Source organism: Carex rostrata, chromosome 23 (genome assembly GCF_964058835.1).
Source record: "Carex rostrata chromosome 23, lpCarRost1.2, whole genome shotgun sequence".
NCBI lineage: Eukaryota > Viridiplantae > Streptophyta > Magnoliopsida > Poales > Cyperaceae > Carex > Carex rostrata.
Window position 1 is genome coordinate 1956251 of NC_135940.1, and position 13548 is coordinate 1969798.

The 13548-nt window shown below is 32.5% G+C and overlaps 1 protein-coding gene across 1 annotated transcript; it reads right to left on the reverse strand.

The window, feature by feature from the left end:
- Window positions 1-8696: 8696 nt before the first annotated feature.
- LOC144574869 (non-specific lipid-transfer protein 1-like) lies at window positions 8697-9702 on the reverse strand. Its single transcript, XM_078324956.1, has 2 exons — window positions 9285-9702; window positions 8697-8927 (listed from the first exon to the last, which is right to left on the reverse strand). The coding sequence occupies exons 1-2, from the start codon at window positions 9623-9625 to the stop codon at window positions 8918-8920; spliced, it is 351 nt and encodes a 116-aa protein (XP_078181082.1). The 5' UTR covers window positions 9626-9702; the 3' UTR covers window positions 8697-8917.
- Between the last annotated feature and the right edge of the window lie 3846 nt (window positions 9703-13548).

The following is a 13548-nucleotide window of genomic DNA, read 5'->3' on the forward strand; positions in this document are numbered from 1 at the left end:
GCCACTTTGAAAATCACTAATCCAACGGTAAAAGTAAAATTAAAAGGCACCGTTGGATCAGTGATAACGAGTGTTTTACTTCACGTCTATATCTTCTATTTTAAAGTTCAAAATGTTGATCTGAACGGTTCAAGTTGATCTCCATATTAAATTATGCTTGGAGACAAAATTTTACATTTTTTGAATTTTTTTTCTATTTCTTTAGAATTTTTGAAAATGGTTGGTTTTCAGAAAATTCTGGACGATCAAAAACAGCGATTTTAAAAAATTCTAAAGAAATAGTAAAGAAATTTCAAAAAATGTAAAATTTGGTCTCCAAACACAATTTAATATGGAGATCAACTTGAACGGTTCTTATCGATGTTTTGAACTTTAAAATCGCAAAATATGAGTGTGAAGTAAAACAGTCGCTTTACTTAGCGAAGCACCGTAGCCCAACTCTATATATATATATATATATATATATATTTGAATTATATAAATAATCTATATATTCTGGAAAATATTATTTTTTGAAATTTAAGTATATTTACATAATTTTATTAATTAATGTAAAAATTGAAACATATTTTTGAAGTTTTTATAATGTAGTTCTGCACTGAAAAGATAGACTTATTCGGATACACTTCTATATATATATATACTCACTCTTGAAAATTTTTTTGTACTTCCTCGAATAATTTAATGGTTTTTTTCTAAATATATTATGGGCTGCACGGGGTAGAGAGAAGAAGAGGGATTTTTTGTATTTGGATATGATTTTTTTATATAATTTAGAGTAAAATAGTATAGATTTGTCATAAAGTTCAATGCAAATTGCAACTTAATTGATCGGAGTCATCTCATTATCCCTCTTACAAAATATAGATTTGTCATAAAGTAAATACAAATTAAGTTTTTGGGTGTAAAAAACATATTACAAAAATATCAAACCTTTGCTAATGTACTAATGATTTGTTTCACACAGTCTTGGTTTAAACAGTCAAGTGTTGTTTGCAAACAACAAAAAAGCCAAAATGAGGTTTTATTGTCATTAGGAAATATGTATAATCGCAATCTACTAATAATTTTTCTTTCCATTTTGTGACGTTTGCTGCTTAAGCACTTTGCCCAAAAGAGGTACGGGGGAGGGGAGGAGAGGAGAGGAGAGGAAGAACATAATTACATGACATCTCCATTTAAAATGCAAGGATATTTTAGTCAATTAAATTTTAGAATTAAATTAATAAAATGTTAAATAATAGAAAGGGGATAAAAGAAAGTATGTGAACTTTTTATGGGGATATTGGATATTATGATATTTTTATGGAAAAATTGGCTATTTCAAACATTTCAATGGGCACACTAGAAATTTTCCCAAATTAAAAAAAAATAAAAATAAAGGGGAGGTAGCACAATTGGCTAGGAATAAGTCCTAGAGTTGTTGTACCCAAAGGTCGAGAGTTCGAGTCCCCCTCACGACTTCGCAGTTTCTGCGAAGATTTTCAAAAAAAAAAAAAAAAGATAAAAAAAAAAAAAATGCAACGAATAAAGAAAGTGCATGTAAGAAATATCCAAGAGACGAAGAAGACAAGCTCAGATTATGGCTGAGAAGATGGTGCAAGAATGAAGCCTCTGGATGAAATTTGTAACTCCAGATCAACGCTGCTGTTGCAGACAAATTTAACAGCTGATTCGGATTAGTTTGGATAATTGTCAGGTTTGATTATGTAAGCTCTGGTAGTTGTGTTACAGTGTTAGTCAGGTCAAAAATCAAGAGTAGGTTGTAATTGAAAAACTATCTTGATTAATGATATGTAATTAAGATGTAAAATGTTTTATTACATTAATGAACACCCAAGCTTTTGAAAAAAACAGAGAGAGAAAGAGGGAGGGAGAGGGAGATAGAGGGGGGTGGAACCGTGGGAAGATTATTTTTTTTTTTAATAAGAGTAAAATGGGTAATACATAAATTTAAAATGAGCTGTAATAGAAATTAAAATAAAAAGTGAGTGAGTCTATGGTACTATGCATATCATGGGTTGTTACCGTGCTACGGCTCTATATTCGAGTTTTCAAATCTTAACGATCGATCCAAACCGTTCATCTTGTTCTCCATATTAATATGTGTTTGGAGAACAAATTTTACATTTTTTGAATTATTTTTACTATTTTTTTAGATATTTAGAAAATCACTTGATCTGAAAATTCTAGACCATAAAAAAACAGTGATTTTCAATAAATCTAAAAAAATAGTAAACAAATTTCAAAAAATGTAAAATTTGGTCTCCAAACACATATTAATATGGAGAACAAGATGAACGGTTCAGATCGACCATTAGAATTTGAAAACTCAAATATAGAGTCGTAGCACGGTGTCAAATCGTAATATGCATAGTACCATAGACTCATTCATAAAAAGTTGGGTAAATATACGAGTTTTGGAAATTTAGAAAAATAAATATGATAATTATGAATTTTTGAAGGAGAAATATGTAATTTCGAGGTTTTTTCGAGATATACCTGAAATTCCCCCAATATTTAAATATACATGTGACTGGTCTAAAATAGAAGAAAAATCTTACTAAAAGCAATCTTACAAAAATAGGGTGGCATCTTATAAAATGCCAATTCTGAGATGGAGACCCGTATTTGTATTTTGTGCCAGCGATAAATAAATGGTTGGATGGTATGGTATCTGGTACCACCTCGGTTTTATAGTTTAGGAGGATTGATGAGGTTACGGTGATAGCATGGCCATTGAGGAACAAACATAATTTTTTTTTTTATGGTCGGCGAGAATGCGAACAAATATTCTAGTAGAACAGTAGTTGCAACGCTTCCAATTGCACAAAAGACGCACTTGACCCATTGATGATTTTTAAAGTCCTTTCATATTTTTAGTAGGCCGTGGTCGGAGAGGTTGTCAATGTAGATGTCACTAGCCTAATTAATTGGTTACGTAATTTTCTCAAATAGTCAAATTCCTTCCTATATCTAATATCTGTAGCAATAAAGCTTGTAAGCACAACTATCCGATAATTAATTACATCTCTTTCACAAATTAAATGTCCTTAATTATCTTCTGCTGTTATGGTCAACAATTTAATAGACATCTATCATCATGGCCCAATTAATGAAGAGAAACTGCAGTCTAGGTCCTTCATAAATTAGGCCCAAATTTCGATTGGTATAAGGCTGGCAACCAATGGAGATCAAGGCTTTTTTACTACTTTGTTCATTTGTTGTGTAATCCAGTTTTCTGCGGCAGGAATTAACTTTAAAAAGCCTACCATCCTTCAACCAAACAACTAGGCTTCTGCCCCTTGAGTTTAGGGTTTTCAAACGGTCAGTTCAATTGAAACCAAACTAAAATAATCAAACCAATTTTTTTTTTTTTTTTTTCAAAAATAGAACCGAACCGAACCGATTAAGAATCAAACCGAACAATCAAATTAAATTTCAGTTTGTTCAGTTCAAACCGAAGTAAACCTATTGGTGCTATTATTAACAAAAATTACACATGCTCATATACAAGTTGTTCAACTTCATACAAAATATGTAGATGTCTAAATTATTTAAACTAAAATGAAAAAAAGGAAGCAATAATTAAACCAAACAAAATATAAATCATACTTCAACTAATATAATTTGGTCAGTTCGGTTTAGTCGGTTTTGAAAAGTCTAAACAGAATCGATCCATTTAAACCGAAATAATTCAAAATTTCAACCGAACTGGTTCATTTAAACCAAAAAACCGAACCATTTAAACTGAAATTTTTCGGTTCGGTTGAAAACCAAACAAACCGGACCATTTGAACACCCTACTTACGTTTGCTCCAGAGCGTCTGACAAGTGTTTGACGAAATGCTTGGCTGAGCACTTATCAGAAAAGCATCTGCTTCTAGCGTAAGATACATAGCCATTCTGAAGAAAGGGAACCTGGAGCTGTTACAACACACCCAGTTTCCTGTTTCACTCTATGGGGCACGGCTCCAAGGTACCAATGCTGATGCATTATTTCATAACAGATTTGGTACTCCTAGATTGTAGCTTGGAAATGTTTTGCAACAGTGTTAACAGAGCAATGATGAATTTGACACTGCATGGTACTGGTCACCTAATGATAATTCGTTGTTAATTCTTCTTATTGGCTTTGACCTTTTCATTTTTGTTTACTTAAAGCCATGCTTAGTATACTTTAAGAAAAAACAGTGTTAACAGAGCAATGATGAATTTGACACTGCATGCTTTGACCTTTTCATTTTTCTTATTTGATTAAACCAATGCTGCTTCACTTCGTGATTTTTTTTTTTTCTTTACAGCCAACTATTGCATAGTTGCTCTAACGACAGGAAAGTTCATTGTTGATCTCAACTGAAAGAGATGGTCATGTTGAATGAAGCTTAAACTGAGAGAGATGGTCATGCTAATTGAGCAATAACGGGTAACTGTAATATAACCTATTAAACCTGTGTTACCAAAATCTGAGCCACTTATTGTCTATACCAAGTTATCAACTAATTAATATATTTTTATTTGTCCAAATGCTTTGGTCATTGAAGGTCAAACGGGTCGACTTGGTTTGTAATAGATATTTTAGATGTCAAGAACTTCCCATTATGTGGTGAATTTACATATCATTGAACTCATAAGTTCTCTTCATACTTATCTTTTTAGGAAAGTTTCACCTCGGGTGGACAGATCGACACATTGTACATTTGATTTGCTTAAACATCTACTCTTGTAATTATAGAAACCTCTCTTTCTCAAAAAGAAGTAACAACATTGTATTTCTTAGTCAATGAACGTACCCAGGGGCGGCGGAACTAGAAAATTTGAGTAGAAGGGGACTAATCTATAAAATGTAATATGTAAAAAAGATTAAAAAAAAAATGTAGTTAGTGGGAATTGAACCCATGACCTTACACATACTAACTAAAACTCAAACCACTAAATTACCAATACACATACATACATTTACTAGGCCATCAGGGGGCTAGACTATATAAAACTCTAAAAAACTCAAAAAATTAAATTAAATTTTAATAGACATAATTAAGAATTTTAAAATCATAAAGTGCTCTAGCACCCCTGACATATACTTAGATCCGCCCCCTAAATGAACCACATAAATTGAAGGAAAAAGGAATGACATTAAAACCCAAAGAATGGTTTTTGTTGGTGATTCTCCTGCCTTTGCGACTTTTCTCTCTCTTGGCTCACTTAAATTGTTATGGATTACTTTGGAACTAATCCAGTTAGAAAATTTTAGGTAGTCAAGGAAAAGGAAACTAACTAAGCCAGCAGAGCTACTGACATATGCCTTTCCTTGGCTGTCTGCATTTTCCCCTTCAAAATTATGCAGGTCGGCTTGTAAAATTGTTTCTGCAAATTTTAGAGAGAGATAGGGTCTATTTGAACAAGTCGAGCTGCAGCCAATATTTAAAGAACCTCATTTGTTAACAATTTACACGCATAAAGCTATCGTTTTGGCTGGTTTGACTGATCTGACCAAGTTTGACATGATCTGGCTGATTAATAAGTTGGCGCCAGTTGTAATTTAGCGGATCATATATAGATAAGGCAGGGGCAGAACTAGAAAATTTTAATAGGGGTGGGACTAAAAATTAAAATGTACAATTGCAGTGAGAAAGATTTGAACTCAAGACATCTCAACTATAAAATAGAGCTTCAACCACTAGATTAAAACTAAACATATGTCACTTATTAAGGGTGGCTAGACTATATAAAAAGTTTAAGAAAGATAAAATTAAATTAAATTCCTATACGTATAATTAAAATTTTAAAATCATAAGAATGACTTCACCTTTGACTATGCCTGAGATCCGTCAATGGATCAAGATCAAGGTTCCTAGGTCAGTCACGACTCAAGAGTATAGCATGGTCTTACCATGCACTGATTCATTGGGATTTTCTTTGCATTAAATAGAACTTCCATTTTGCACCCCTACTTTTCTTAATTGTTTTTCTTTCTTTTTTTTGAGTAAAGGTTGGAGGTCAAGTCACCCAATTATTTAATATTCATGTTATTACAACAAATAATTTTTTCCATCCGAATTTCGATCTCACAACCTCTCACATCAGAGACCTTTATCACCACACCATAGGCTAGTTCTTTCTCTTAATTGGTTTTGTTGGCAAACATCATTTGGATAATAATTGTTTTGGCATGATTTAATAAATTATAATGTTAATGGTCTCATTGAATCTTTTGCACGTGAATGTATGCTTCCCTGCTATCTACATTATGAGGTAATTTTTTGTAATTAAGAAATTATATCCCCATTAAGGTTCAAGGCTGGGGAACATCGGAGCATGGGAAGCAATCTCTGTGGTTTTAGTTCTGAATTCTGAATTGAAGGTGACACCAGTGGTGTCGAGAAAGGTTACAAAGTTTTTGAAAGAAACGAAAATAAATTAAAATAAAACAAAACAGAGCAGAACCCTGCCCTGGCTCATGCATGCTCCATTTGTTGCAATGTTTTACTTTGCTGTTAGAAAATTCTTATTATTATTGAAATAATGTGTTGCATAATCTGTGTCCATCCATAATGTGCATGTTCTTATTATTTTGAAAATATACTTGCTGTGTACAATCCCCTCAGTACATGACGCAGAAAATCATTAAAAGGCTACATGATGTTTGTTGTTTTGGTATGCTACTAGACAGAGATCGGGGTGATCATCAACTTAATTCTCCACTTTTGCATTCTGCTCCTCAGTTTATTCTTTAATTATGTAAGCTTCTAAATTTTGAAATTGGGTAGCATTTGAAGTCATAATGTTCTTCATTATTTAAACGAACAAACTAAGTTCAATATTAAATATATATTACGAATGTTTAAGCTAGTATGGTCCTTTTATAGATGATAAAAAAAATGACCTTTTAATTAATTAAGTTCACCATAGTTTCTAGTAATATCAAGGCTCAAAATAGCGATTATCGTGTTATAGCAGAAAGGCTAAAAAAAGCTATTGTGAATAGTGTAGCTATAATGAAAGCTATCCTACGTAGCATTTTTTGTTTAAAAATTTATATTTTACATTTCTACTAATTATCAACATTATCTAAAGTCTCACAGAGCAATAAGTAGCACAAAATTGATTAAGGAATTATAATATTGATATTGAACCACAGTACAAAGTCCAAATTGTTATTCAAAATATCGCTAATAATCAGGGCCGGTCCTGATGATTTTGGGGCCTGGGGCGAGATAAAAATTTGAACTCTTTATTATGTACAATTTTTTTTATTAATATGCCAATATATATATCATACAAAATAGGAGGAACATAAAACCAATACCTCTCAAAGCCCTTTTTTTTTAAATTTTCAGACACATTTGTTATATTGATTTAACTCATTTTCATTTACCTCATTTTGACTTTCATACACATTTCTTGTTTCTTCGTACACCTCACTTTCAACTTGGTTTTTCAAAGACTCATTTTGTGGTTTATTTTTTTCCAAAACTTTTGAATGAAACCTTTTTGAGATTTTATTTTTTTTCTTCTCCCTCTCTTATTTTGTTTTTATTTTTGCTACCTAATGCATGTTTTCTATGAAACATTGTTTTAAATTAAAAATAAAACAAAGCAATAGAAGGATAAAACCTGAGACAGATGACCAGATGTAGCACTGAGCTGCCGGCAGTCCAATTCAGAGGCCGTGGTCACCGACTCGCCTCACCCAGTCCAGACATTGTGTTGATGCATCGTTGTTTTGGCCTCGCCCTGACCAGACGCTGTCTCCACTTCCGCCTCGCCAAATCAAGACATGGCTTCGCATTCGTTGTCGCAGAACGAGATCGTGACTCATGAAAAAATCTAAGTTTTTTAATTTCTTTCTTCCCTCAATCCCTCGTTTATCAATTTACATAGAAGAAACTGTTTTTTTTTATTTATTTCTTATAGACAGTGGACTAAATTTCTAACTTTACTCAATTCCTCAATCCCTTGTTTTCTAATTTTTTTAATTTCCCTCAATCTCTCGTTTTCAAATTTCTTTCTTAGAAATGGCGGCGGACTAGTTCTTAAAAAATTAGTTTTTTTTTTGTTTGAACCCTTTTGAATGTGAACCGCTGAACCCTATTGAATCTTACTTTTTTTCTTCCCCTTTAATCACTAGGTGTGGGACCTCTATATCAAGGTTTAATGAAGGACCTATCTTCGTGAGCCAGCAAAGTGAACAACATTTGTTTGTGGCCTGTTAGGTTTTAATTATTTTGGGGGCCCTTTAGGTTTTTGGGGCCCAGGGCCATTGCCCTGGCTGCCCTGGGTCAAGGCCGGGCCTGCTAATAATATCATAAACTATTTTTTTTCATTCAAAATAACCTAAGCATCATGGCATAAACTACATATTTTTATTAAAAAAAACTAAGTATTATGGAATAAACTATTTATCTTTTTTCTATTTAAAAAAAAATCAATCTGGACCTTAAAAAAATTTATCTTTAAAATTAACTTTCAATCGGGCTTTTATATAAAAGCCTATGTAGTATAGAGTGCGCGTAGCGTGTAGCGCAGATAGCAGACCGTTATTACTGCTATAGCGGTTGTAGCTAAAATAACGCACATACCTTAATTAGCGTTTAAAGTCCGAAAATACTATACGACGCTAGTAATATACCTTTGTGGTATATATATGGGATATTAATCTGATTTAAGGCAACTAGTACTGTAATAATTAAAAAAAATATAAAATTATTGATCAAACACACAGGAGATATAAAACATAAACTGCAGTAACAACAGTTATACAGATACATGTACGTGAAACCTAATTAAAGGTCATGTGCACAAAAGGAGCCATAGCAAAACAGACAATAAACTAGTAATTAATTTAACAGGCTTCCCTTCCTCTATTCTCATTCTCCTCTTTTTATTTGTAGTTACTGCCTAGTCTCTTACTAGCTTAGCGAACCCTGTTTCAATACAAAGAAAACAAGAAATTAATGAAGATATCTGGTAAGGAAATTAAATACGCAACAACTATTTTAACTATCTAGACATTCTGGTATTCTATTAAAAGATATACATGTACTAGCTATCTATATATTAACTTCAGAATAGTATGACAATGCAACTATGCTTGCTAAATATATAGTGAAAATTGAAAATTAGTTATTGCATGCATACTGCTTATTTAATTAAATTTGAAACCAGCTATACTAAATTTAACAGCTTTTTTCTGACCTGTACATACCATTTTAATTGATGCTTATTATTAAGTTATTGTAACCAGAAGAAACAAAGTGGCGTAAAAATGAAACAAAACTCACTTGGAGCAGTCAGTGGTGGTGCCAATGACATACGGCACTGACACGCCGCACTTGCCAGGGATTCCTGCAACCTTACCGGCATTGAGCCCATTCATTGTCTTTGCAGCATTCTTCAGGCAGTTGCATGCGGCCTGTCTGTCGGGGGTCGACTTGGCGATTGAGTTCAGTGTTTTGACACCGGTACAGCACTGACTTGACGGGGTGGGGACCTTGCTCTCTGCGTACGGGATGCATGATGCGATGTAGCCCGTCACCTGGCCACATGAGAGAGCCGCTTCGGCTGCTGGAGCTGCCACCATGAGGACGATTGCGAGTGCAGCTAACATTGCGAGGCGGGCCATGAGGGGTTTGAATTGGAATTGGTTTTTAGAGTTTGAGGGGAGTGGCTAGAGATTAGTTGCTTGTGGTGTTTTGTGAGGATATGAGTAGGGGTTTGAAGGGTTTAATTATATAGGGTTTTAGAGACATGGGGGTGGTTGGAAGTTGGGAATTACATGCAGAGGAATTAATGCATGGTAATTAAGTCGAGAGTAAATTTATACCGTTGATTCGCAGGGCACCAATATAAATATTATTATTTTTATTACAGGAGAACTGTGTATTGTGCATGCATGCAACTGTGTACTGTGTGCAGACTGCAGACATTCGGATTGGTTCTAAAATTTAAATACAAAATTTTGAAATATTTGAATTCATTTACAAAGTATAACGGTAAAAAAAGAAAATAATGTTTATAAGTTATTTTAATATATTTATTTTATATTATTTTTTTACTACTTAATTTTTTTACTAAATTAATTCAAAATTTTCAAATTTTTACATGTACGCGCGTACACATATCACTCTCCAAGTAGATTGGTTTTAACAGTTTAAATTCATCATTTGAAATAAGTTCAATAGATTTTGAAATTTATAACACACGTTAGCCTCACTCAAATTATCTCGCCATTACAAATCACTCAGATTAATTATGATGTAATTAAATTTTGAGTTTGTCCGTGAGAAATTCAGACCATAAATTTTGAATTTGCATGAAGTTTAAAACTGTCCGTTTTTCATTGACATATATATCTCGTAAAATTTTAAATAAATTAAAATTCTTATAAATAAGAGCCCTAAGGGGTGTGTAAAAAGAGCCCTAAGGGGTGTGTAAAAAGAGTGAGTGTGTAAAAAGAGCCCTAAGGGGGGGTAGAAGAGTGAGTGTGTAAAAAGAGCCCTAAGGGGTGTGTAAATACTTTTCTTATCTTAATATATTGTCAGCAGGCTTCTTGCCATCTGACCTTCAAAAAAAAAAAAAATTCTTATAAATAATCCGATCGATTTTGAACAAATTTACTGAGCTGAATTACTTTGAAATCGCATGTTTGAAATTCAAATAGAAATTTTTTGTGAATATTATTCTCCACCAAAAAAAAAATCAATGGTTCACTGATACACGGATACTAATTAATTAAGTTGGGCCCATGCATGCAAGATCTCCTCGAGAGGTAGATGTGGATTTGGATCTTACCCTCCATTAAAGACAAGCTACAAGTCGGTGTATGGATCTACTAGACTATCACCCATTTTGGCATGTTTTTTTAACTTCGAAAAAACATTAAAAGGTTCTGAAATACTTGAAACAAAAATGTAATTAATTGATCATATAGGGAGCTATAAATAAGTGTCATCTGAATTCGGAAAGGCAAACTTGGATTTAATTCATATATATTCTCCATTAAATGCCACAAAAATAGATGTTACAGAGTATCACCAAATTGTGAGAGAAATAAATTAATGAAAACAAATTCAATAAAATTAAGACATACAAGAAATTAAAGTACGTGTGTCAATCAATTTTTGCACGTCACCAGCGAGGGAGTTGAGAAATGAAACATTTGTTCTCTCAAAATCAACCAATTAGAAGACAATTTGAAAAAATGGAACTTGGAAGCATTTAATGGGCATGCGCAAAAGTTGTTGCTTTTCTTAATATGTAGTCTAAACTATTTCGTTTAGGCATGGTATTTTCAATAGGCATTGCACTATTAATGCAATATTATTAATTAGTACAAACATGCACATTGTTGTATCTACAAATCTTGCGGCTATTTAAACGAGTATTGAAAAAATACTTGACTTATTTATCTACCTATAGCTATCTATAAAGGATATTAATAGACTTTAAAGCGTCTACTTCCGTGTTGGGAATTAAAAAGGAAATAAATAAAATAAAATAAAAGAGACCAACATTACGAGAAATTAAAATTGTTAATTACTGTCTAAATTGAGAGAAAACAAAATGAAGAAATCCTTTAAGTTTTCCTCATTCACCTTTTTTTTTTTTAACTTATACTTAGCTATTACATTATTTTACATAATGTACACAGTCATTTATATTATTCCCTTAAAAAATGGCCAAAATCTGTAGTAAGTAGATATTTAGACAACGAACCCTGAAGAACATGTATAATATATTCTCCTACGTACAAAGGACCTCTTCCTAATTTGAGATATAAAATGCAAGTGAGAAGAAATATGAAATAGTTTAAATTCATATAGTAAAATTTGAGATATTGTGTCAATCGTCAAAACGTGTCAGAGAACACTATGGATGCCCATAACTTGGTGAGGTCTCGTCTGATCGATCTTGAAAAATTGACCTTAATTTGTACTTTCCGCGATCTAACATTATCGAATATTAATAAACTAGTGTATCATTTTTCGTGCAAGGTCGTATCTGCACAGTGCACAATGTGAACATTTTGAATGTTTGTCAAATATGTCATGCTGTTACAGAGTGCGTATCCTCTGAATTATCTCAGATTTTGAATTTGCACAAAATCGGATTGTCTTGAAAATTCGATCTTGACTAGAATTTACAGACATATTAATACAGAGCTCACAGTTTTAAAATTCGTATCAATTTATAATAGATATATGGCTAGTTTGAATTCAAACTAAAAATTTGAGTTACGTACCTCAGAAGATTTGAATTCTTGTGTATGTACATGTTTCGGCCGGGCTACACGGTATGTCAATTATTATTTTTCTTACATTAATATTATAACTGATAGGAAAGAAAGCAAAATCCTAGCGTATCAGCCTCAACGATTCTTCCTTCCATCCCCTGTCATCTTTTTCTAACCAGCGACCGTCTGCTTCTCTGTCTCCACCTCCCACTCTCTTTCGGGAGAGCGGGGTGATCCGCTTCATTCTCCTTTTTCTTTGCCTTCTTCACCCCTCTTCTTCGTCCCATTTCTCCATCCTTGATCTTCCACCTTATCTTTCACGCCTTCTCTTCAAGAAATCTTAGCCGCCATCAAGTCCTACCCTTTATTGTTCCCTTCTCTATGCCTATTTGTCAGAAGAAGAGATATTTGACGATAATAGCTATAGTCGTCATCTCTCTTGTCTATTAGCACATTTTTGTCTTCCAATTGTCTGGTGAATCAACAGCACATTAGCAGCAATAGCCTTAGTCGGTGTTGAAAGTCGTCGGTGTCTATCACCAAAGAAAATGGTTTGTTTATTTTGTTGTGTTAGTTATTTGTGTTGTTAGATAGTAAGGTTTAGATATTAATGAGTATGTTGATGTTTTTATAAATGTTGATTTAATTTAATGTGGATGATGTGATCATGTGCTGAATGTAGAATGATGAATATAATATTATGTTTTAATTAATGAAAATTATACTCAACAATTATATTATGCATGCTGTGCCAATAGTAAAAAAAGAGTGTCTGCTAAGTACTTGTTCTGAGACCCCAATTATAATATGTGATATTAGATCATCATCGACAGTTCAGATCGATGGAGAAAAAAAAAATAAGGATTAATTGCTTGATTCATGAACTCTTCTGTAAGCAATCGGTTTCTGTCACGTTTTCTCCTCTCTTTAATTTTTTTTTAAATAATTGATTAAGTAAAAAAAAAAATTCAAAATATTAGACGTGTTTGTTGAATTTTTTTCTGTCATGTTTACGCGCTTTTTGAATGTGTCACGTGTTGCATTTGATCCATGATATGTATATTTACAAGTAAAGTATGTGTATCATGTTTACGAGCAAATTCATAATTTTCTTCAAAGAAAAAAATAGCGAATCAGATTTAAATAGCTAATTGAATTTAAACCTATTAATTAATTAGGTAATAGATAAAAAAAACAATCCTCTAATTTATATTTTTATACTCTGACTTCTAATTTTTAATATTCTAACTTCTAATTCTAATTATTAATTCAAATTCAAAATTTTATCTTAATTTTAACTCTAAATTTTACTC

Bases quoted from the DNA above. Each gene is read 5' to 3' on its own strand.
- LOC144574869 (XM_078324956.1), bottom strand. From the start codon at position 9,625: ATGGCCCGCCTCGCAATGTTAGCTGCACTCGCAATCGTCCTCATGGTG.